The following is a 26,007-nucleotide window of genomic DNA, read 5'->3' as shown; positions in this document are numbered from 1 at the left end:
CCATAGACTCGTTCACATACGATTCAACGACAAACCAGCAAGTCATATGAGAATGATGGCGTGCATATGTGCAGTCATCTCTGACTAAGGTCACAATTAAAGTCAAAAGCTTACATATAAAGCCTACTTTAGGGCCACAGTGACGTGCTTATTCTGGACTACATGAAGTCACACATTAAAATGACTTGCTCCATGGCTCTAAAACAACCGTTAAGTGAATATACTGCATATATATTTTACACATTAATGTTAAAGAATCCCATTCAAGATCATTCAAAGGTCACTGGTGTGAATTAATCTCCAGCCTGTCATCCAGTTGCTCTTAAGTAGGCCATATTTACCAAACTTGGACCCTGTGGGCTATTTTCACTGCTGTTATTGAACCGTGAGGAGCAGCTCCATTGTGGTTTGTGAACTACTGGCCAGACACAAATGATGCCCGGCTTCAGTCAGAAGTAACCTACAGCCCTGAGTGCATTGAAAGATAATGGGCATTACATTAATGCTAGGGCACATACTGCGCTGAAGCACAAGCCAGCTGACCCTCAGCTGCCACACAGAAAGAATAATGAGTCATGGATGACCTCCATGACGTCAGATTACTGTGAGATCATGCTCTTATTGTTTGCTTGTTGAATAATTATAGCAATTGATATCATTTATTGTCATGAATTGAGTATCAAAATGTTTGCTTGTTTAAATTAGAATAAAAACAGAACACTGATGAGATACTGGTCAACTTTTGCTAACTTTAAATTATGCACACACTGCAGTTCATCTCAGTAGTTTTGCTGCACAGACGCCTTTGACCACCAAAGTCCTTGAACGTTTCAGTGTATTTTCAGGCTGTTGCAGCTAAAGATGTCATAGCTGACCTACAAACTGCGTGCCCGGCAGCCTTTATTTACAAGGACACGTTGTGTAAGCGCTTAATGAGTTGTCAGTGACACGTATGAACATTTCGGCCTAATTATTTCACGCGTCCATGCTGCACCGTCAGTGTCCTGCACAGGAGCCGAGTGCAGTTTTCAGTGCAAACAAACGCAGCTGACGGGTGTAGCTACCAGCTGAGTGTGCTTTGGTTGGAGAAAGTGCTTCATTAACGCTCGCCCGAAATGTTTTTACAGCATTTCGGGGCTGTTTTTGCCAAGTACGCCGACAGAAGCGAACTATCCCCACATGAATTAAACGCCCCATGAAAACCCGAGGAGCGACATTTGCATGAAGCAGCTCGGTGTCAGTGTGGAGCGGCAGGCCCGGGACAGGAGGAACCAGGCTAAAGGCTAAAGCAGCTCACAGGCTGTAATCCCCGTATGAAACCATCATGGCTGCCACTCGCTGAGCTGTCAAGCTCTCCACAAAAGAAAAGGTAAAAACCGAGACAACTCCGCACACAACTTGAGCTTTAAGAGTCTCCTCCAGCACCCGCTGGGTTTATCTGCACATTTCAGTCGACGTGAGTTTAAAAACTGCTCTGGCGTAACTTTGTAGCCACGTTTTTTAGTCTTCAAGTTTTGTCTTTGTAAGCTCTCGTCGCGTCGCGTTAATTCAAATCACCCAAACGCCGTTTCAGAAAGCGTTTCAACAGTTAGCCCACATGCTAAACTGCACCGTGTGTTTGCACACGAAAGGACATCGACTCTGATTGTTTCTCAGTGGGAGAGTTTTATCGTAACTTCGCAATTCCCGAGGCGGTCGCTGCTCGCTACAAAGGCAGGCTCATCACTTTGTTGTGGTCAAGTCAAAGTGCACAATGGCAGCAGGACTCACCGATTAGTATGCGACTAAGAAGCGCTCCCTTAAGCTAATATAGTCTTTTTATTGATGCACTTGTTAGTTTGGGGAGGTTTTTCGTTGCACATCCCTTCGTAGCGCCTTTCTTCGTGTTTTAAGCGTGAAGTTCAGAACTACTGTGTGAGCAGGTGAGCGCAGTTTCCTGCACCAGGTGGGTGGTTCGGATTGAAGTTCGTGTTGTACTCCTGATGTGAATGCAATGAATCCATATCCGTGCTGAGGCTTTCTGCAGCACAGCCAGCAACAGGTGGACTTTGTGAAGTCACATGCAGAGCAGGACCGTGAATGCAACGTAACGTTACTTTCTGTAACGTTATGAAACATCAGTCCCCCCCCACACACACACACACACACACACACACACACACACACACACACACACACACACACGAGCTGCTTCTTTTTCTAACAACAGCACACACATGTCAGAAAACACTCCTGAATTTATAGCATGTGACCTGAAGCTGAAGCTGTGATGTTGTTTCTGTTCACTTTCAGGAACCTGTGAAACCATGGATTCGGTGGATAGTAGCGCAGTTGCCTCCTCGGGAGGCAATAAACGGCGCGTCAACAAGAAGAATAGAGATTGGTGCAAACGGCTCCACCTCAGGAAGACTGCCGTTCAGCCCCCAACTATGCAGACTGAAGATAAGCAAGGACCAAAGAAGATAGCGGAGGAGTGGGAGCAAAGCACAGTGTGGCCTTCGTCAAAGCAGCCCCCCCAGGAAGCACAGCAGAGTCCGCAGAGGACAGATGACGGTGGAAATACACTCAGGTTCACTTGCTCTCAGTGTAGGGACAATGTGGAATATGTTCCCAAAGACTTAGTGAGACACTTTGAGGAAAAACACAGAGGGAGCCCACCAGTCTTTTCCTGTCGAGTGTGCACTTTTAGCACCCATGAGTTCTCCTACTTTCAGGTTCATCTATTAAGCCACAAGGACACTTTTTCTAGTTGCAGCATTTGTGATGACAATGTTCAGCGCACATGGCCTGAATTCAGTGCACACCTGACTATGTGTCACTGCCACAATGGCAAATATTCATGTGAAGTGTGTCAGAAATTCTCCACAGGCGACGTTATTGTATTTTTAGAGCACACGTTCGCACACAGTTTGGGCCTGGAAGGAGCGAACGATGATCTGCCGCCGCGCACAAAGTACACGAATAAGCTCGGCCCGACAGCGACCACTCAGACTTTGCGTTGTCAGCACTGTGGTTACGAGGCGTCCCAGAAACTGTTGATTGCTAAGCACATTAAAGCTGTCCACGTTTGCCCCAATGGGAATCAGAGGAAGAAGAAGAAGAAGGAGGTTCATTCCATAGCAATGAAACCAAATGACCCAATCCCGAAAATCAAACCTAGATTAACGAGAAGTGCAGTTAGGGAAATGTGCTGGCTGACTCAGGACTGCCTTTCTCTGCCAGGCAGGGAGTTCCTGGACAAATACTGCCATCTGCCAGATCCACAAACAACACTAGAGGAGACGCAGCAGTTTTTGATGAAATCTGTTTCCGGGGAAAGCGGCGATCAGAAATGGACCAAGGCTCTTAAAACCGTTCTGTCAAATGTCCCTCAAGATATGAATCTCCATCCGAAGTCCGAGAACGGCATCATGTCGAACACGTCGGATCTGACTGTCCTGACGGTCAAGAACAAGATAACTGTCGCTCAGAACGGCGCCACATACGCTAAAAAGCTGAAAATGATGACATCGTCGGATAAGGAAAGTGTTTTCCCAGAAAGTGCTGCCGATGATGCTCGTTGTGCGGCCGACCAAAATGCGTGTCAGTCTAATCTGAGTGATCACACACTTGCCCCACAGACCGAAGCCAAACTGAATAACGACGTCTCGACGCCAGCCCAGAACGAGCCGTCTGAGTGCGCTCAAATGCAGGAAAACCGAGAGAATCGGGAAGTAACAACCGATCAGGAACTCGAGGAACATGGTAAACACCATGAGGAGCCTATGCATGATGATGGGATTAACATCTCCAGCGAGCTGAAGGTGACAAATGAGAGCGAAGAGCAGACAACCATCCATAAAGTAGCACCAAAAAAGAGGAGACAAAAAAGAAAGGCCAGATCTAAAAATGCGGATAAGAGGTCAGCAGGAGTGGCCTTAAAGATAGTGTTGAAGAAGAATCCAGTGAAGGAGAAGCAGTGGGTGTCACAAAGCTCTCTATCAGGAGGTGGTCCGGCGGATGAATGTCACGGACTGCCGAGCCCTCATACGACACTGGAGGAAATGGCGCCGATTCTCCAGAGCACGCTGCTAACAGAAGACCACCAGAAGAAATTGACCAAAGCTTCCCACACTGACCTGGACGACCCCTCTGAGGCCGTCGCTTCCATTCCGCATTCAGAGCCACGAGAAGAACCAACCCCCACTTGTTCTGCAGAGCCAGCGGGGTCTAAGAATACAGACGGGAGCACACCTGTCACGCTCGAAGGCGTGCGGTCGACGCAAGAAGAAATGCAAGATGATGCAGAGAAGTCGCTGCCATTATTGGAAGCAGAAGTTAACCCGAGCGCTTCAGCTGGGACGGCCCAGTCAGCTGCGGTGGTGACTGAAGTAGAAGCGTGCCTCGAGAACGCACAGCTCCAAACATCAGGCGGTGGCGTGGACCGCCATGTGTCCGACAATGGGATGAATTCGGCTGCTGACGGAGTGACTCCTCACAGCAGTTACACCGAGGCTTCCCCTGTTTCCCAACCTCTTATTACACCACAGGGTAAGATGGCAAATTATAGTTGCTGCATAGGCATAATGGTTGAGTATTTAACATGCCGCAGCATTTTTTCTACATACATTTGAATGTTCAGTTTATGTTTACAATGGAGCAGAAGCAAACCTGCTGAAATAAGCATTTTCACCTTTTCTCTTGCAGGTAACATAAACTCTGAAGATTTAAGCCTCGCTCTCTCTTCAGAGCAGATTGTTGAGGGGGTGAGAGTGCCTGCAGACTGCACAGATCTCCTCAGCAACACCACCTTACCTGTAGTGAAAGCCATCCATCAGGAGCCCTCCCCTGCCTCTGAGCATCAGTGGCAGCCAGTCCCAAAAAACCTGGAGAGGACCCTCAAGTTAGTCGCCATAAGTCCATCGCAGTTGGTAAAACGTCCAGCGGGAGACCAGCCCGTTGTGGTGCTAAATCATCCAGACGCCGACATCCCGGAGGTCGCCCGGATCATGGAGGTCATCAACAGGTACAGAGGAGAGGTGCAGAAGGTCATACTGTCACGGAGAACTGCGATCGCACTCTCAGCCACGAACAGTGAGGCCCAGAGGACGAAGGACCCGACAGAAGCCCGATCTGCCTCTGCCGGGCATGCTAAAAACTCTGTGCAGGAGAGGTTTATGTTGAAACTGAAACTTCGTAGGTTGAGCAGGAAAAAGTACGAAGTGGTGGGCGGAGCCTCTCCCAGAAGGGACGCCGAGACGAAGTTTCGCTGCTGGTTTTGCGGCAGGGTCTTCACCTGCGAGGAGTCGTGGATGACCCATCGGCAGCGACATCTGATGGAGTGGAAAAGGCCAAACTGTGAAAACTCTTAAATGTCTCACACACTGGATGAAAAACAAAAAAAAACAGTCTGGATAAAACCGCTGACTTTGCAATACGACATAACAAGAATGGAAACGGTGATAGCCGGCCTCCCCAGCTGTTTTAGGTCTTAATTATGATTGGTTGGTTTTGAGGAGAACCACACGATTATCACACTTCCTGGAGGGTTCACATTCTCAGGGTAACTGAAACATTTACCTGTTGTCTCTCTCCCAGTTTGAGTAGCTCGATACAGACTCTTTGTATATGATTTGTAAAGCCACAAGGACGTGGCGTCGATCATTCAGTTCTTTGTATAGTTTGTATTTTGTCTACGCGGTATAGCTTTATTTAAGGTGATTTAAGTACACTGTCGTATGGAATCTTTTATAGAACACTGTAATATGTATATTTGCCATACCATCTGAACTTCATGAATCAGTTTATGTACGGGTAGGCTATGTAGCGTGGTAGCTATCATATTTATGTTTCTGGAATGGGATGCAGAGACCCACAAGTTACTCAGATATACCAAAACTGTGTGTTTAACAAAAAAGGACAATAAGCTGTTTTATTCAACATTTATTTATGACTTTTAGGTTTAGCCTTTATATGCTTTTCTGTATGCTTTTTGTTTTTTGGGCCGTTGGAAGAATCAGTTTGTTTGTGAAATGTTTGTATGAACTCCAAATTATGTTCAACGATAGTATTATCTGGAAGAGGTCTATTTTCATGCGTTCATTTAGTGGAGGCAGATATCCCTAAAGATATGGTTAATTTAAAAAAGAGTAAACCTGTGTTTGACAGTGGAATAATCATTTTTTAAAATCTGGATTCAAGAGGCCTAAATGATTTGATCATGTGGGTTTTCCCATTGAGATTCCTCTTTTGACTTGAAATGATAATCTTATCTTTTAATTGCACTATGAAAGGAGGATTTATATTTCCCGTTACCTCACCTTAGCAGGCCTAAGCCTTTGACAATCTCAGCCAGTGTCCTACTGCGGCTAAACATTTCCCTCTGCAGCCGTGATCCCTCAGTATTCTCAGCAAGGGAACAGTGGCTCCTGTGTGTGTGTGTGTATATGTGTGTGTGTGTGTGTTTGTGTTTGTCAAGGACCATTGGACAGATGCACCTGTCCTGTGTACTGATATTGTGCATGTATCCCTGTTTCTGGAGCCTGCACTTCAGTGTCACTGTGTATATCTACTTTTTTCATTTTAGATATGAGATTTCTAATTGTACATAGTCCAGATGGAGGTACTGTAAAATATTACCTGAGAATTTTCACCAAGTGCCTAGGAGTTTTTGTTATGCAACGAATGTGCATGAGTATATAGCATTACATGTTGACCACGAAATAAATGAACCAGCTGTCAGTTCCCGGTGGCGTTGTGTGATAACTGAAGATGTGAGCTGAGTTATGCAACAAAAGAAATGACTTTTATTAAAACAAAATATACAACCTTGTTTTTTTTTTTTTGGCTCCCCAAAGTATTGTTGTCATAAACAAACTGTCTGCCTGTGTCCTTCAACTACAGCGACGCTGTCCCCCCTTTCATTTTAATTCACTGTTTACTGACTGAGCATTAAAAAACATCTTAATAAAACATGAGTTAAAAAGTCTTCTGAGTCAGTGCTACTTCAGCCCCGCATGGCCAGCTATGCAGCCGAGCGCAGCACACGATCCCAGTGACAGGACGTCGAGTTTAAAGTGAAGGAGAGAAGCATCACACAGTGACTTCTGTAAACAATAGTCTGACAGTAAAGGGCGGGTGGGAATGCATTAGTCCACTGTTTGCCATCAGTGAGGGTCTTCTACGGCTTCATAGGGTAGCACAGCCTGGTGGCGTCCTTGGTGTTACTCTGGCTGTCAATCAACACCAGAGGATTCCTCTGGTGGTTCTCGATGATGTGGGAAACGCTGCTGAAATACTGAAACCGGGGAAAAAAACAAAAAACAAGAATGAAGTTAGAATGAGAAGTCAGATTGCAGTATTCCCACATTCAATGTGCTACCTTTGTTCAATGTGTTTGGCACAAAAACTGCAAAATTTTCCCTAAAAATAGAAGAAGTCACAAAATCCACTAATGAACAGATAGAATTGTTGGCTTAGCGTGCTGTTCACCCGAACAACTCCAGCAGCGCGTCGGATATGAACTCGCCGAAACAAATTGGATCCTGGCCTTTTGCAGACATGACATTTTGACATGCGCAGCTGTAAATGACAGAATGAGTGATGAATTCCTTTTTGCTGCTTTAGCTTCAGAGTCCTGGTATTGGTCATGCTTGCACTTATTTCATAGATGTGAAAATTACCGCTGTGCAACTGTAAAACTTTGAGTGATGACACAGTGCCCATGATTCATAAGTGTGCAGCCACAGTCACCCTGTCATAACTTACTGGGACGCTTAAATAGAGCAGAGCCATCGTTAATGTAATCAGTAACACCTGTGCTTCTCCTGCTGTGAACAGGGTGTTAGCCAGTCAGTGTGTGATGCAGGTGACGACAGGATTATAGATGATCAAACATGCAGTAAAACCACCGTCAGCCTGCCTGAAGGGGTGATAACACTGTAAAATGTACGTGTACAGTATGACTTTTGATGTCCTATGGTCGAGCTCCCAGGTAAAAAAACTACTACTTTTTGAAGAATGTACTAAGTACACTTTGTACTATTTTTGTCATCCTTCAAATATACTTAAATGTACTCACACAGTACCACTTGAGTAATCCTTCAGAGTAGTTAAAGTGTAAGAAGTTGCTAAATTGGCACAACCTTTTACAAACTAAGTGTACTGTATACTTCAATATACTTAAAATGAAGTGAAAATAAAGCACACTTTAATTTAGCATGCTCATAGTGTATAAGTACTTGAGAATAAGTATATTTTTCAGTACACTTTAATAGTAAGTGTTTGTAATTTAGTGAGGCACACTTAAGTACAATTTATAACATACTTAGAATAGTACACTTTTTATAAGTACTTTGAAATACCACTTTTTGGAGAATTATTGGAGTATTGGAGAATTACCAAGTAAGAACTTAATGACATGTATTTAGAAGTACACTTTTAAAAGTATATGTCAGACATACTTCCAGTCAAACACAGTTTTAAGAGAAAATGGAAAGTCCTCCACTGTACCTCCTCCCCTTTCTTCTCTCTTCCCAGAGCGTACTGCTGAGTTGCAGGTATGAAGCGGATTGGGATGTTGTACACTCTGCCTTTATAAAACACCACTAATGTGTAGGGCTGCTGTGCATCGTGACCGGAGCTCTTCCTCACCAGAAACGCCCCGTCCTGAAACACACAGCACTCACAGTCAAAGCCAGCAGGGGGTTATGGGATATAATCCACATGCTGCTCATTTGGATGACTGCGCTCTCACTTTGTTTGAGCGGACCAAGACGTCGTCAGCAGTCTTGCGGTCACATGCGCTGGCATACCAGGATTTATGATAGACGTCTGCGTCCTGAAGGAAAGCAAATGGAGAACAGAGTGATTTCACTGTGGATATACTGTATGAATATAGTTTATGTTAATCGTTCATCTTTACAATATAACATAGGAGCGCACCTTATCTTGGTCTGATGACCCATTTTCAGTAAAGAAGCTCCCTCTGTCAGCTGCTTCTGCACATCACAGACACAAACATCACAATAATGCTGATTTGTTCGATAATGTAGAGGCATCTTGTTCATGAGCTTCATGTTGCAGTAAAAAGTTATGCGGGTGTTGATCTGCTGTGGGACACGTGCAGGAGCTGTACTTACTGAGGGAGGTAAACTGCGGAAGAGGAATTCTGCAGGAGAGACCACAGACAGAGCCGACCACAGTAAATACACAGCACAAAGCTGCGATTAAAGGCAATTTTCCTTCATTTGCAAAGCATTAAAAATGCGTGTGCTCAGTATAAATGCATAGCATAAAGCCGTATGTTGTTTCTTACTTTGGCCGCTTCAAGTCCAGTGAAAAAGCTTTTGGTGGAGGCGTCTGCTCAGTGTGCATCACAGGCAGCATTCGGCCTGTATAAATCCAGACATATGGTAATCAGACTGCGTTTGCTGCTAAGTAGTAAGTAGAAATTGACAACAAATCCACAAAATGAATATGTAAATAGGTTTTTCAATTGCACATCTTTAACCTGCTGCATTCCTTTTGACTAGAACAGAAACCAGGAAACCTGTAATGACTTGTGTTTCAAATTAATCCTCCTCATCATCACTGTGTGCATCAATAGTTACTCTTATGTGTGTGCAGCACATGCATGTAATTAGATCATCACAGGACACTGAGCCACGTCATTGCCTTCACGTGGACAATTCATTCACAGACAACCCCGTGAGGAAATGAAAAGTGGAGGCAACATTTCAGAGGCAGTAAACACTTACTTTCAAATTCCCTCGGTTTCAGATCTGGCCTCTGCAAAAGAGTCACATTTCATGATTTTCAGAATCATAAGATAAGGCACATGCTGTAATGTGGACAAACATCAGCTGATCACACGATAAAGCGAAACACAGTAAAGTCATGATGATTTCATGTGTAATAAGGACAAAATATTCAGAGCATCTTTGATGTTCCTACCGGCTTTAAAGGTGGCTTTGGTGACCTCCTGAGAAAACAACAAAAACAGGATCAGACAGTCAGTTATTCCCTTCTTAAAGCTTAAACAGGTTACAGTGTATAAAATGATTGAGGTGATGCTTACTCTCTGGGCAAAGGTTTGGGTCGGAGTATAGGAGGACCCTCTGTGGGTTTCTCACTGGTACCTTGAGGAGCACACAATGCAATGATCCACCAGTTATTATGACTGTTGTTAGCTTGGGCAAATAGTCACGTGTTACTACTATGTTCATTTACTGTAGTGGAACATGTTTTCCTCCTTCCGCTGGCCATCCGCTAGATGGCGCAGCAATGGTTCTAATACTCACTATTATCTTGATCACAAACTTCATATTCATCGTCGTCTGTGGGCTCCTGGACCTGGAAAATCACAAAACCAACATGTCAGTGTCCTCCTGACTGTGCAGCGAACATTACATCTCTGCAAAACACCTCTTTCAAATGACGTCTTGCACATTCATCATCACTTACAGTCATAGGAGATCTTGACATATTCAGTCTGAGGAAGAAAAATGAAATGAAATGAAATAATGAAAATTATGTTGTGATTGGAAAGCAATGCATTAATTCTTAACGGACAGAACTGCACTTGCAAATAATGATGAATCATTCAGGCCTCTAAATGACACGTTGGCAGTGATGTCAGTCCTACCTGGGGCTGGGTTTCGGCGGTAAGGAATGGGACTGTGTTGTGGGGATTGGACACGGCCTGCAAGGTAAATGCAAGGACATGATTTGTCTCATGCTGCAGTCAGTTGTCCTTTCTAAAACACTGTATATTGTATGTCTGTATAATTACATGAATAAGGCAAAGTCAAGACAATCTGAAACTGACCTGCTTGCTGGAAGAGATAATGAGCTCTCCTGTAAAGAGGCCATAAAAAGAAACCACAATGAACTCCACATATCAATGTACCTTAAAAAATACTTGAAACTACTGTTACATGAGCCTACCTTTTGGTCCGGAACCTCATAAACATCTGAAAAATAACCAAAGACAAAATGAGGCACACGTGAGCCCACATGAGCCTCGTTCCAGTGCTGGATTGCATTATCTTCATTACAGTGTCTTCAGTTTAGAACAGTCCCTGCCCTCGGGGATTTCTTTGTGTTTCTACTAACTGCTTTAGACTGTCTCCCATTGTAGTGCATTTACAAAGACTTCCCATGCATTGCTCTATCAGATCTTCATTCAATACTGCAAACACAATGGAGGCCTCCTTTTTTCCCTGTTTAGCCACACAGCAGCCTCTAATGTTGGTCAGTCCACCACTTTGGTCCTGACTGAGATATCTCAACAGCTATTGACGTACTGCCATCCAATTAAGTTTCAACAGACTGAGATTATATACAGGCATTCATGCTCCTGAGAGGATAAATCCTAAAAATGATCCCTCAGCCAGTGAAATATCTCTAGTTCTGCTTGATGGGTTGAATGAAAACCTGTCCTGACATTTATTCTTCCTCCATGATCCACATGACTTTGATGACTTTTCCGCTATCGCCTGCATGAGGTTGACGTTTGTGATTTTGAGGGAATATGAAATGTGAAATTCTGTGCATGCATTCATAACCCCCTCAGGATGACTCACACTAACTTCGGTAATTCTTTAACTTTTCATGCAGCGCCTTCATCAGGTCAGAAGTTTAATTTGTCCAGTACTCTGTGTTATGGTGTGTCTGCAAAGCTATCTGTTAAATCAGGTTTCTCTGTAACAATGCTAAGTTCTGTCACCATGCTAACATGGTGAATTTCTTACACTGAGGGTTTGGTCAGGGCCTAACACATTAAATTTGGTCAGGGTCCATAGACCCCACTGACAAAGTAATAACTCCACTCTCTCAGTATTGTGTTTCAAAATTATTTGTCTGTTAGACGTCAGTGTATGAACTCGTCCAGTCTGAGTTCTTTCCCTCAATGCAAGGTATTCTGCAAGGTTCATGTTTGGGTTCTGTCCTCCTCAACATTTATATTAATGACATTGTCTCTTCATTGAATTGCTGTCAAGTCCATCTTTATGCTCATGACACCACTGTGTAACCCATTGCTGATCCAGTACAGCTCACCATTGAGAACCTCCAACATTCGTTTATCTCTCTACAGGATGTTTTTATTAATCTTAAACTGATTTTTAATGCAAGTAAAGCAAAATTCATTCTGTTTACTAGAGCTAGATATGTTGATAATATACTGATCAGCAAACTGCAGCAAAACAATTGGCTTCTTTTACAGAAACAGAATTCCCTGTGGTTAGTAGAAAGAGGATTGAGGGAGGTCATGGGGATCAGGGGGATGTAATTTATAGGAACCTCACCGTGAAACTCCTTCACACGCTCTATCATTCTGCCCTCTGATTTCTTACTGATGATAATTATGGTATGCATCGTTGTATCCTGTATGTTAAGGTGGGTTGGACTTCTCTGGCAGAGAGCCATGGCAAACAATGGTATTTGTTTATTTATAAAGGCCTTGTTTGAAAGCAACCACCTTGCATCTCAGTGACGCTGGATTGGACCAGTCAAACTCACTCAAATGACCCCGAGCATGTTCTGAATTTGGAAAGTCAGCCTTTTCTTTTATTGATCAAATTCTTACTCTTGAACGACCTTCAACACACACTGAAAATCAATACTCCACTGACCCATAAACAGCTTAAAATCATGATTGCAAACCTCCCTGCTGTTTTAACTGATTTGTTCTCATCTGTGTTTTGCCCTTTCTAGTAGGGCTGTAGATGGTTTTATTTGTGACAGACTGTAAAATATATCGACACTGACAAACTTTTTAGAAAAACGGACTGGTTTTAAACTAACTGACAATGCATTTAGTTTTTCAAATAATGAATTTCATCTTATCTTTCAACATGGTACAGTGGACAGCGACAAATTGAGAACTAATTAAATCTAATCAAACAGGAAGTGGGTTCATCATGAACAGTTTCAGATGGCGTGTTTAGCACAGGGTTTGACTGCACCAGAGTTGTGATGGGTACAGCTTCTTAGAGCCATAATTTTAGAGGCTGACTCCTTGTGAACTTGAGGTACAGCATGATAAATGTTGTTCAGAACCTACCAGGACTGGGTGGACACTCTGGTGAAGGTGTAGGCAACATGGGCAGGTCCCTCCCTGCTCTGTTCCGACCATGCATCACAGGATCTAAGGAGAGGCATGCAGATTATTATTATTAGATTTTCACAGTAGTAGTCCTTGCAGTGCTGGTATCCATACTGCCGTCTTTGTCCTCTGTAATTTGACATGTATCTTACTGGGAGATGGGTTCTCTGCAGGCTCTACATAGTTGTCATCATCGTTACTGCCGTCTGGATTGATGTAGTCTTCCTACAAAACAGCACAGACAACATATGTATTGTGAAAAAGTGGTTATGTCAGCTGTCCACATTCATTGGAAGGTGTCTGGAAACACACAGGACATGATGAAATGAACCAAGACCAAGTGTCAGCACCACGCAGGCCTGCAGTACACTATTTATAAGTTTCCTTACCTCATCGCTCTCCACGGGGCTGGGTTCAGGTGGGAGTTGTTTGGAGGCTTTGCTTGGGCGGAGGGGCTTCCTGGGTGGCCGGTGGGGTCGGTTACGGCAGTTGTCTTGAAAGGAGAAGCAGAAACAGAGAGAGCACATCAGTATTTGCATGAAGCATCATTTTGTGGCCTTGGCTCAACAGTGTCTAATGAACCAATGCAACTTCAGCACGAAGAGAGTGATCACAGCAAAGGAGAAGCTATGAACATATAGAAACTGTGTGAATCAAAGCTCAGGTGAATCTTCAATTTCATCATCAGGAGAGCGAATGATGTTACCATAAAAATCAACACTCAGCCATTTATGGTGAAAAATAAGGTTTTGAGTGTAGGTGCAGATATATATAGTTCTTCATGTGAAATGACTGCACTGACCAAGATACTCCCCCCTTGGGAAGGAAGCAGAGGGAGTTGTGGTGAAGACTCTGTGGCTAGGAGGCGGCTCGTAGCTGTCATCCTGGTCCTCACGTGGATCCTCATACATGTCATTATCCTGGGAACAATGTACTTGCAATATTTCCACAAATCAAAAACAGCTGAAATCACTCTCAGTTCACATTTTTCACAACTTACGTAATCAGGTTCAGACAGTTGGTCATCATCTGTGAACACAGACATCGAAAGGGTTTTCATTACAAAGAAGGCCCCAGACGGGTGTGGTGCTCACAACAACATCTGGAAAGAGGTGAAGTGATGTCTATTACCCAACTGATTTTACTATTGTACTTAAAGTATGTTTTGCTTATGTGGGTAAAAGTGATTTGTCATCATTCAAGAGACTTCATCTTGTTCGGTTTGGATAACACAAGAGAAATGGGCAGACTCCCCAACCACAGTGACAGACTTTACACTGTGAATATGCTGAGTATTATCACCCACATTGGTAAAATATAATACTGTGACATAGAAAAATGATTATACTTGTTATATATGTGCTGCTAAGTTGCAGTTAGACTGAGTGATAAAAACCCGAACTCCTCTGGTCTCTCCTCTGACTCATATGTACACTCACAGAGTTGCAGGCAGGGGTGCACATAACTGATATGCAGGTATGCATGCGTGACATAAATGAGAAATGCGTCATGTCAGTTCTTTGTGATGTGCCTTTGTACATGAATGTGGCACAAGCTATCACTAACAAACAAGCTAGTCAAGCTGGAAAGGGATGGCTGCTGGCTACCAGGGACTGGGAGGTGCATCTTCATCATCTACTGTAAAGGAGGCTGAAGTGGATGTTAAAAAGATTCCCTTGCAGCAGTAATACAAGTCCAGTGGAAGTGATGGGGGACAAAATCCACTGTTCTTGCTCAAAAATACATTCCAGAGTTGATCTGAAGTTAACGAGGTGTCACCAGTCTGATTTAGACAAATCAAATGAGCGTCTTCGTAACTTACACTGTAAAATGTAGAGAGAGACTATAACGTTGGAAGATACCCACCTGATTTTGGTAACTCAGACTCGCTGAACGAACTGTGAATTACTCAGATTTGAATTACATCCTAACCCTACCCTAAAAACGATTCCAGTGACCAGTAATTCCTTCAGTGTACATACTGGCATTTGAGTATTGCAATAAAACAGAGTAACTGCACATCTGTGCATCAAACACCTGTGTTTTCAGTATAATACACTGAAATAACTGAACAACCACCTGTCGCAGTGGCATCTACTGATAATGAGTCCATTCTTACCTCTGTAATCTCTCGCAGGTACTTTTGGAAGTGGTTTGCTTTTCAGTCTGCCATACAGAGAGATACTGACATCAACAGCGGGCAATCAATGACTTAACAGTGGTTTTACAGTGTGAACACATCCCCTTACTATTAATACAACATAGGAATTGAGATTTGAATCACAAGTGGAATTGTTTGACTAATAATACTTTGTTTTGCTGCAAGACACCTGTGCTGTAAATCTGTGAAAGGTCTGTATTTACATGAGCACAGCGAGCAGACTGATGTGCATATTTACCAGACAGTATGAGAATAAATGGCTTCTGTAACGCCAGTCATTGTGATATTTATCCTTATGTGCCTGAAGACGTCTCAATTCAGGAAAGGAAAGTGAGAGAACAGCCATCTGTTGAAGTTATTTTGGGTTTGTGGGTATCTCTCTTATTCCAACAGTTGCGAAAGAGGAATTGACCTTCTCCACTGATGCATATATTCACCAGAGACTCCTACTTAATGATACATATCACTTTAGACTGATATAGTTCTACTGCGTTTTTCATCTATAACATTAGCACGAGTCAAAAAGTGCAGTCAAGATGTTGAAATTCTCGCGACTGACCTTCTCAGTTTATTCAGTAAGCTGCCGTCATTTTTCTTGATGTCTTGAACGATCTTCTGAAGCTGCCTGGAGAACGCATGAAGTTTGCAGTATTATGAGCTGAACTAAACTAACAATAAAAATAAATGCTTACAACATTAACATAAACATATTAACATAAAGGGACGACAACACACTTTCTAGAAGAACCCCGTGTACCACAATGGTAAATAAATGAGCCTTGTACGATGCCTTTACTGACACTATACAGCAAACATGTAAGAAATTGAGGTTTCAAGTATTTGCAAATAGTGATATTGTGTCAACATCCGCTTCAAGTTCAAGTTCTTCATTTGTCATGTGTACAACAATCACACTGAAGGAGTCATTGGCAATGAAAGTCTTGCTCCTCGGGCCCCCTGAGGAAGGAGCAACGACGAAGAAGCAAAATGTCAAATGAAAATGAAGTTCTTACCGAATTTTTGCTGTAGCAGGAGCAGCGAGTTTACCTAACGTATCCATATTCATGTTTGGTCCAAGAGTTTACATTTTTGGGCCTCGTGCATTAAGTCCGTGCTGGCAGACTGTTGTCAGAAATGTAAATGAACGCTCTGTTTGGCAAACGTCTCGTCTTTGTCACAGAGGGGAGGGAATTCATTCTAGCCAGCCGCTGCAAGAAAAATCACTTCTCTTTTCCACTCCCCGTCTCTCACACACGTACCCAAAAAACACATTTCAGTCAACACATTTTCAACAAACCTCTTGCGTTACATTTCCATTCCATTTCCACACTGCCATTTTAACTGCTGCTGACAGTAGATCACCTGAATGAGGTCGCTGGAGGAGGCCTTCAAGCGAGAGGCATGCTGGAGCAGTTTTTCCTAAGCTCCACCATGTCAGCTTTAAAACAGGTCTGTGTGTAAGGTCATCCATGGTGCGTCATGGAAAGCACCGTGTTGTAATCCTAAGTGCCTTCTGTATTTTTAAGGGCAAATAAAAATGAGTGTGTTCCTGCAAGGCTGGAAGTCAACAATTAAAACAATTTAGATAGAATTTGGGATTTGAAGGAGCCAACTGTGTATGATTCATGATGAGAAAAAAAGCCTTTAGTGAAGATCTGATCAGTTTTGAAATGAATGCGAAAGTACTTATATGCTCATGGGAAACTCCTGCCACCTCACTAAGTGTTTTCCAGTTCTCTACATGGAGCTGTGCTGGACATTCGCGCTCTGTCACCGACTGTGTGAAGGAGTGGCAGAAAGTCTGTTTTATTCCTGGCTATGTGAGACAGAAGAAAATCTCTTACTGTGTATAATCACTGACCTACTGTATGTGATTATCACAAGTTTTTTGTTCAATTTTTTTTGTCTACATTTTAGACAGTTTGACTCTCTATGAAGACCAGTGGGTCTTGTCCATGTTGCAGCAATAACATGCCACTTTCAGGTAGACAGTTGACCACATAAAAACAGGAACTCAAAGGTCAAGTATGGAAGGCCAGGGCTACCAATACCACACTGAAATGAACTTTAACATATCCGTGCAGGGTGTACACCCAAACTGATGTTCAATTTTCACTTGCAACACTTTAGCACCATTAGTGCCAAAAAAACAAAAACAAAAAAAACAAAAAACAAAACAAAACAAAACAAAAAAAACTGAAGAAAACAGAATTTTTGCATTGGCAGAGAATAGGTTATCTTAAAAATGTATGTTAAATTGGGAGTTTGCCATTCAGTTTTGTAATGATTTAACACTTCTTTAATCATAAATGTAAGAAAGAAATTCAATATTTTTTTGTCCATAAAGATTTAATTTTCAGTTAGCTTTTAGCAGTAATGATGCATTTTCAAACACAAAGATGTAAATGTGATTTTTCATTTCATATTTGTGCAATTTTTAATTATTACAAATCTATAATTTACAAATATTAAATAAAAAGTAGAAATTAAAATGGGTACACTCACATTGCAAATTCAGTTTCAGTTTGCCCGACTGATTTCGCTTCAATATTGTATGACATTTATTTATGTGACACACACACATACACACACACACACACACACACACACACACACACACACATGGGGATACATGAACAGGAACATAACTCACAAACAAGAACAAACACATGCAGACAAATATGCAGGTGCAGCCACGCGCGCGCGCGCACACACACACACACACACACACACACACACACACACACACACACACACACACACACACACACACACACACACACACACACACACACACACACACACACACACACACACACACTCATATTAAACACATTGTAATTTTACTTTTGAGGCATCCTCTTTTTTTCTTCTTTCTTTTTTGTCTAAGTATGGAGCTTTTTAGATTTTATCAAGCATTATACTACTAAAAAAGGGGAAGAAGAGGAAAGGGAGGATGCTATTCTTTATGATTAACATCAGTGTTCTGAAATTACTCTCATGCAGTTGAAAAGGAGATCAGAACAGCAAAGAACGGGAGGAGGGATGTGGGGTGGCACGAAAGGAGGGTAAGGTTGAGGTATGTGATGACAGCGGTATAAAAGTGTTACTTACGGCTGGTGGATGAGACTAAACTTGCTCAATTCACTGTCAGACAGGTTCTGTGAAAGCATCAGAGAAATCAACTGTGAACACATGGCGACAAGTTAAGGAACACTTAGACACTACAGAGGTCACAAATGACTGATTCCTAATAGCAGAGATGATACTGTGAGTACGCCACCTTCACTTAACACATGCTTTTGAGCAGTCATTGCACAAGGGCTGCAGCACAAATCCATGTAGAGTCATGCATCACCTCTCAGCTAACAGGAGATGGCAGCATCTCACTAAGGGCCACTTCAACAGAGCATTTTGTTTCTCTCATGTAACCCTCATGTTATTTCTAAGCTACACCAAAGAAGAAGTGATATTGCTGTCTTAGCACAAACACATGCGATGGCTGGGGCAGAGATGGTTACAAACAGCACATAAATGCATAATAACACCTGGAACTGTCAGTATTGCTGTTCATATGCTGAACTCCATGGAGAAGCTACCTTTGAGAGCTCAAATATAGTATCATGCTGAGGGATGGGTGATTAAAATTGAATAATTTTAATGATGTAGTGTGTAGAACACAATTACTGCTGCAGTGTAATCAACAGTGATTTCCAAACACACCGGTGGTTCATGGGCTGGCATCATGAAGGACACAGAACTGATGAAGCCAGTAAAGATAAAACATAAAGCAAAGATAAGATATACTAGTTTCCCTTTTTTTTGTGAATTAACACTGGTGACCCTCAAGTCAAGAGTTCCCTCCTCTACGCACACAACACTGTTATTGTAACCACACACCACCGCCGTCTTACACAATTACAGCAATGGTCAGACATTTGAAAAAGTTGATCTGGCTGCCCACTGCACTGTCATTTTTGGCTGCATCTAATGTCTGCTTTGCAGTGAGGCAATTGGGATTCGTAAATGAAAGGAAATGATTACCATAAAATATGCAACAAATCCAGCTAAATTATGTATTTCCCTCTTCATTCATAATTCATTGCTCCAGGTCGTTCCGTGCTCTGTCTCTTCTCTCTTTTATATTTGTTATAATGTAATGAAGATCCATGACAACAAATGTTTGTGAAAGTTCGGGTGCTGTGCGTTTAAGTTTAGAAGACGTGTCAAATGAACAAACACGAGAGGCTTGTGATAAGAGGTTAATGTGTGAGGTATGAGTCTAGTATGGCTGGTTAATTCAGATATGAATAATGTATTGATGGCCCTTTATCAGCAGAGTGGTCTGTGAAAGTGTTATGATGTACTATTAAGCTGAAAACAGTTTATCAAAGCTGTTTATGATTTCTGAGATACTCCATAGGGAGGGGCTTGACAACACACCTCACATTACCTGAGTGTGTGTGAATATGGGAACCCTGGTGCAACAAAGGGATGTATTAGCTTTAGGAACAAGCCCATAGTACGCCTAAAGCAGAGCTGGTGATTTAAACATTTGTAAATCAGACAATAAGATCACTTAATATGAAAGGCTTTACCTCCTTCAAAGTGCTGAAGCTTGGCCTCATACAGACGCACTTGATCATCCCACTGGCTTACAGGAGGAAAAAAAAGGTATCGTATAAAATCAGACTTAGCCTTTTGACACAGAATAAAATATCAAATAGTCCGCCCCAGTGGATACTCCCGGGCACTGCTCCCACATTGAATTATTTATAGGAGTGTCTGTGCTTGTTCAAATGAGACACAACAGCTCAACAAGCTACAGCCTCTCCATTGTACAATAGACCATGACCTCTCACTAAAAACAGCACTCAATCACATCTTCATTTTCTACATTTTTAGAACTCATGTTCAGCACAGTTAGCATTCGCGAACTAAAGCTACTGTCTCCATGTTCCAGTGTTTTTGAGCTGAAGATTTTTTTGTATAATTGTTTTACTGGTACAATAGATATCAGTTTTCTATTTCCTTCAAAACCACCATATGTAGAACATTAGAATTTCTGACACTGGCACCATCTGGTGGGAGTATTAGCAAGACTACAAGTCTCCAGTGAAGCTGGCTGCTTCAATCTAAATGCTAACATGTTCTAACAATGCTCACGTGCTGTTCCTTCACAGGTATAATGGGTACCAGGTTCACCACCTTAGTTTAATGTCTCAACAAGTCAACATTTTTTAATTAGCACTTGGCACAAATTACAGCTAAGGCTACTGCAACTAGTTTTGCTTATATTTCAAAGCCAAAGTTTCGGACAAATTACAAATCTATTAAATTAAATGATGTGAATTTCTCCTGTGAAGGATCAATAAAGCATTATCTAAATTTCATCTACTGCTGGCACTGGATGAAAAATTAGGATCACACCAAAGTCATTCTTTGTGCAATTTCATGTCAATCAATCCAGTGATTGTCCATATATTTCAGTCTGGACTAAAGTGGTGGACCACTATGCTAGATTTATCTTCTTGAGGTTCAAAGAGGTCTTTGCTGTAGGACATGTCTGCAAAGATGAAGATGGCCAAAGGCACAAACACTCCAAAAGCTCTGGTTACAGCTGCCAAAGTTTAAAGCACATAACCCGGCAAGCACACAGAATTTAGCAAGAGTTCTTTGAAAGCTGAATTCTACCCAAAACAGGCACATGGATGAACACTTTTTATTTCTGTCCATGTGTGGATGTCTGTCCTGTTAGAGTGGCAAACAGCAAGAGGAGAAGAGGGTTTGACACATGGAGCATTTGTTTATGCATTCCTTTGAAAGGAGTTTCATTTCAGGACAGAGAGAAATGCTTTGCAGCTACATGTGCAAAAAAGTACCTGTGGTTCTTTCCCAGCAGCTGTGCAAGGTCCCATGACTGTCATTAGGTGAGACACTTTCCACATGTTCACAAATCCCCACGAAATGTTCCAAAATCACCAGTGGAACAAGCTAACTGTGGTTCAAGGTGTTTTCTCATTTAAGAAACTAATACTTTGCTCTGTATCGTTATTATCCATGACGAGGGGACTGTGTCAAAATTCAAATGAGACGGTGTGAGGCAAGAGTTGGACTTCATCAGCACCTAATCTCTGTTCAGAATTATGTTTGCTCTCTCTTTTAACTACAGCCTATATATATATTTACAAAGCTTTGTTAAGCACATGCCATTTGTATTTCACTCTTAATGTTTGATACCAACAACAAAGTGATATATATTGAAAATATGAATACATAGGCTGTCCTTTACTTTGAGTGGCCTTTGTTTGTAGTGTTGATGTCATCACACACAGTTGAAAGTGCCTCCCTCACACAACAGCCACACACAGGCAGCGTCACAAAGATAGAAGCTGACAGCTCATTTGATCTGCTATGTATCTCTTTTAACCCGTCTACCTGTGTGAGTGAACATGGCATCAAAAAGATGGAGATTACCTTTATCTACGATGTGCTGACTGGCTGTCATTCTCATCCACGCTGTAGTGTACAGCCACCCGTCACTCAGACAGAACCGCTCATTCTTACCACTATGATGAAGAGATGTAGTAGGTGTTAAGTGAAGAAGGTGCGTTCGAGGCAAAGCCCGATGTTGTCTTATTACAGTATTTTAGATCTGCGCTGCTTACTTATTTGAGGATCTTATGACCTTTGCACCACATCCTGTATAAACATCATATGAATTTGCAAAGTAAGCCAAAGGCAATGCTCAGCACATTCCCTTAATGACATTCAGAGTTCAGAGTACGGACCCTGTCCGGCCTTAGACACATGCTGAGTTACTGATGAGTCAAGCAGAACTTAACATAAACAATTATTTTCCCCTTTCTGCTACATTTCCGGCTAAGAGATAAATCTTAGGATCATGCACGCTTAATAAATTCTCGGTAATGTGTCCTAATAGTACTGGTGCAGAGACGTATTATGAATTTAAAAATTCCCTTCCAGACATGTTTTAAGACAGAAATATTGTCATTTAAATTAGATTTTATTTGATATGATCTTTCTAAAAAAAAAAAAAAAAGCTCAGTTGCAAGATGTCTGCTGCTTCACTCTCAGTGTACGTGCTCTGGAGGTTTCCACATGCTGCAAGTTCCTCACTGCATGATTGCATTACAAAGTAGTTGTGAAGTGACAAAATCATGCTTGCACATAGATGTCTTCAACTCTTCAAGGTAACCAAAGACATTTTTGAGTTGAAGGATTCTTGAAGTAAAACGAAACATGCAAATGAGCAGATAATTAAAAATTTGTTTTGTTTCACTCAAATTTCTAACGTAACTGTGATATCGAACCGACACTAAAACATCAAAGGTTACAGTTGCTGTTGTGAAATCCCCTTTCAACGGGAAGTGGCATTTCACTGCCAGATGCAACATGCAGCTTTGTCAAAAATAGAAGAGGAACTGGATAGATACAATAAGATACAACACTCCTAACTGAAGACTGCCACCTACTGGAACTGACTTCATCAACAGAACATCCAAGATTAAACGCTCCTCAAAGCTGACAAATGCCTCCAAAGTACAGATGTTTGCAGATTTGTTCTGTCTAACATGAAGTGCAGTGTGTGGTAAGAAAAATGCACAAGGACACACAAGGAGAAAGAGACAAATCACTCTTTATATAGACAGAAAGCTCTCTCATTGCTGTACACTGAGGAGGAAGGCGTCATCCATCAGCTAACTCAGTGGTTCTAAAGATTCTTCTGTCATGCCTCTCCTCAGAAGAAAAAAAATTCAACCCCCCTCCCCCAGCAGGAAATTCACTTGGTCAATCAGACCAATCAGACTAATAAAAGTTGAATTAGACTGAAATAAACCAAAGATTCAGGTTAGCAAGATAGCCTTGTTGGCAAAAGAGCACTTTAGTTTGTTTGGTCACCACATGAGTCAGGGGGCCGTCCCCCAGTTTAACAACACTGAGCCACTGAGCTTCTAACTAACTGTTGTTAAATTTACCTTCACCTTCTTAATCACTATAACACCCCATTAACTACCATGGCATGTCCTTCATTAGACATGCGCTGCCTAAATAAGGCCCAGTGGTGCTTTGAGCTAAATGCTGCCACGGGCATGCTAACATGCTAAACCAAAGTATTGGGAAAATATTAATTTTGGCTTGCGCTAGGGGAAAAGTTAAGAGATCAGAATAGTCACGACATTTGCGGAAGTTGTGGTAGTCCATACAGACGATAGTGAAGTACAGTATGACACTTAAGACCTAAAACTCTCAACCTGCTGGTGACACTAAATGAGAAGTCAGAGGTAGGTGTGTAAGCTTCACCGCCTGGGGACCACTGACATCTGTGCAAAATTTCACAGCAATCCATCAAAGAGCTGTTGAAATGTTCCAGTCTGGACAAAAATGGTAGACCCTCAGAATGATATAATTATAAAGCCACGCCACTTTCAAGTCAAATACAGCAAACAACTGTGCACACAACTAAGTGCGAATTTGAACTGATAGTCTACAACTGTGAATGTTTGCCAGACTCTGCAGCCTTGAAGCTGGTTAAATTGACGGTGTGTGAAGCCAGCGGTGCAGCCATGGTGAAATATTCTTGTTCAATACTGCATGGTTTACCTGACCTTAATAGATCCCAGGTGCGCCGGCTGGAGCTGTAGCTACGGGATTTATCAATCAATACACATACTGTATGTATATGTATTTTTCAGATCTGCACTGGTTATCTTTCACATCAAAGCCTCAAGCTATGAAACATTAATCATTTTGACTGATAAAAATCCACAGTGAGCATATTTTAAGGGAGATATGCCGGTCAAATATAGGGGAAATATTTCCATGATGCAATATCCTACCTAAATGGAGTCAGTTCAGGGTCAGTGAATAATGAATAGAAGAGCAGATTGTTACTCTCATTTGTCAGCAAGTGTTTTTAAGTGGCCACTACCAAGACGCATATAAATAAATGCTCGTAGAGGCATGCTAATGCACAGGAGGTATTATTAGGATCCGCAAAATAATATTAGGAAGTTATAAACCCATGCTTCAGTTATTTCATTGCACAAAATCCTCTTAAACACCCCACCCCCTTGATGACTGAAGCAGATTTATTGATACTCACTTAAATAAGTAGGGATCACAGCTTTATTGGCTCTAAGTCTCATTTCACAGTTCTTACTCTCTCCCAAACTGACACACAGGCAGTTTCACCTGCATCCGTTGTGTCAGCGTGCTACCCAGAAACACTGGGAGGCCCTCAGAGACAGAACACACAATGTGGCTGATTGAGATAAAGCAATGAGAGCGATTTCAAAGCAGAAGTTGCAGCTGATTTACACACTTCCACACTAGGAGGACTACTGGTTACACAGCAGAAGAGTGTGGGAAGTAATACATGCAAGTGAGTTTCCATGTTTCATATCCTGTAAACTCTCCTCTGTTTTTCAACTTTGGACAATTGCAGTGCCGCAGTACAACTCAAGATTCATAGTAAAACTTTATTCTTCAATTTATTCAGGAATATAATTTTAAAAGGTTTAGGATTCAGCTATATCTGAACAAGAAAAAACCCTCCAGCAATCACATTTGACTTTACAAAAGAGTGGAAACGTTTAGCATTATAAACTGGACGTTAACAGCGTTACAGCTGCACAAATAGCTCAAGGAAATGTAATTATTCTGCTGTTTTTAATACCATAATCAGAATAATAATTGCTAGGGAGGATTTGTCCATTTTGATGTAATTAGAATAACAAACTGAACACAACACTACCCTGATATGATGCTGAACCGATTAGTAGATTATAGAGCTGTGAGCGGGCCAGAGCCAGTATTTTCTGCAAAATTCAGGTGAAAGATGGAAAATGTGAGGCTTTAACTCACCAAGAGCCTCTGTCCATTAATTCCCAGTCTGTTCACAGTGGCAGCACATTCCTGCATTTTGTTCTGAGGGCAGTAAACACATATTGATTTAGTTTCCTGAATGTACCACACAGATTAACTGAATTTAATTCCATAATGCTTGTCTCCCCGTCCTGTTTATTCTAACCCCTGCCTGAGCTTTATATGCACAATATGTCTACAGAGAAATAGATTGCACACAGTCTACACACCCCCCTAAGCCAGAATGAACTTTTAAATGATGAGGAAATAGGTCAACATTAGCCTCCACTGATCCTCTGCTAGTGCCTTATTTTATGTCTACTTTCTCTATTTTTCTAGTACTCACCTTGCACATGAAGATGGCTACCTGTGCCTGGTCCCACCCCTCACACTCCTCTCTGGACGGCAGGTTCATTTTTTTCTCAACAGGGAACCTCTGAGCTGGAGTGTGCTTTTGGAGGTACAGTAATAGACTGACCCGTCACGCACCGCAGCTCCAGCAGGCCAGCCAGCTTCAGCAGGGAGAAGTACACACAGGGAGGTCACCTCATTAAAACCAACATATATTCTCCGTCTCCTTCATCCATAAGTAATGTGGCAATCCATGGTATTTTCAAAAAAATCTAAACTTGTCCCCGAGATTGCAGTAAGACATCCACAAAAGGGAAGCAGGGACTTCCTCAAAGTCATTCTATATAAAAGCCTTAAGAAACAAAAGTGTCCTAATAGACGGATTGCTTGATTTTCCCATCTTAGCTTGGTTCCACTTCATTTACAGTAAAGAGAGCGTGTAATTTATTCTACATTTAGTTTTCTTTTTTTTCAAGGGATAATTTTACTTAAGGTGCAACTGCAGTATTTTGTGAAAGGA

General features: G+C 42.0%; 2 protein-coding genes across 4 annotated transcripts; one reads left to right on the top strand and one right to left on the bottom strand.

The window, feature by feature from the left end:
• The first annotated feature begins 1,086 nt into the window (after positions 1–1,086).
• Positions 1,087–6,967, top strand: LOC139341351 (uncharacterized). Its single transcript, XM_070977847.1, has 3 exons — positions 1,087–1,369; positions 2,293–4,530; positions 4,687–6,967. Exons 2-3 carry the CDS (start codon positions 2,307–2,309, stop codon positions 5,349–5,351), a joined length of 2,889 nt encoding a protein of 962 aa, XP_070833948.1. The 5' UTR covers positions 1,087–1,369; positions 2,293–2,306; the 3' UTR covers positions 5,352–6,967.
• blnk (B cell linker) lies at positions 6,950–25,806 on the bottom strand. 3 transcript variants are annotated; one of them, XM_070977849.1, is made up of 25 exons: positions 25,483–25,671; positions 25,137–25,199; positions 19,847–19,902; positions 18,363–18,409; positions 15,808–15,873; positions 15,207–15,253; positions 14,088–14,116; positions 13,890–14,007; positions 13,477–13,580; positions 13,240–13,312; positions 13,046–13,129; positions 10,927–10,952; positions 10,808–10,836; positions 10,625–10,681; positions 10,444–10,471; positions 10,281–10,332; positions 10,058–10,118; positions 9,934–9,961; positions 9,738–9,768; positions 9,296–9,371; positions 9,120–9,148; positions 8,923–8,978; positions 8,735–8,818; positions 8,491–8,646; positions 6,950–7,276 (listed from the first exon to the last, which is right to left on the bottom strand). In XM_070977849.1, exons 3-25 carry the CDS (start codon positions 19,892–19,894, stop codon positions 7,160–7,162), a joined length of 1,446 nt encoding a protein of 481 aa, XP_070833950.1. In that variant the 5' UTR covers positions 19,895–19,902; positions 25,137–25,199; positions 25,483–25,671; the 3' UTR covers positions 6,950–7,159. The 3 variants fall into 3 exon arrangements, with proteins under 3 accessions (XP_070833950.1, XP_070833949.1, XP_070833951.1); XM_070977848.1 differs by lacking the exon at positions 19,847–19,902 and having other exon boundaries at positions 25,483–25,806; XM_070977850.1 differs by lacking the exons at positions 18,363–18,409; positions 19,847–19,902; positions 25,137–25,199; positions 25,483–25,671 and adding an exon at positions 16,262–16,390.
• Between the last annotated feature and the right edge of the window lie 201 nt (positions 25,807–26,007).

Source organism: Chaetodon trifascialis, chromosome 13 (assembly GCF_039877785.1).
Source record: "Chaetodon trifascialis isolate fChaTrf1 chromosome 13, fChaTrf1.hap1, whole genome shotgun sequence".
NCBI classification, from domain to species: Eukaryota; Metazoa; Chordata; class Actinopteri; order Chaetodontiformes; family Chaetodontidae; genus Chaetodon; species Chaetodon trifascialis.
Note: the sequence above shows the minus strand (reverse complement) of the source record. Positions and strands in the feature narration are given on the sequence as shown.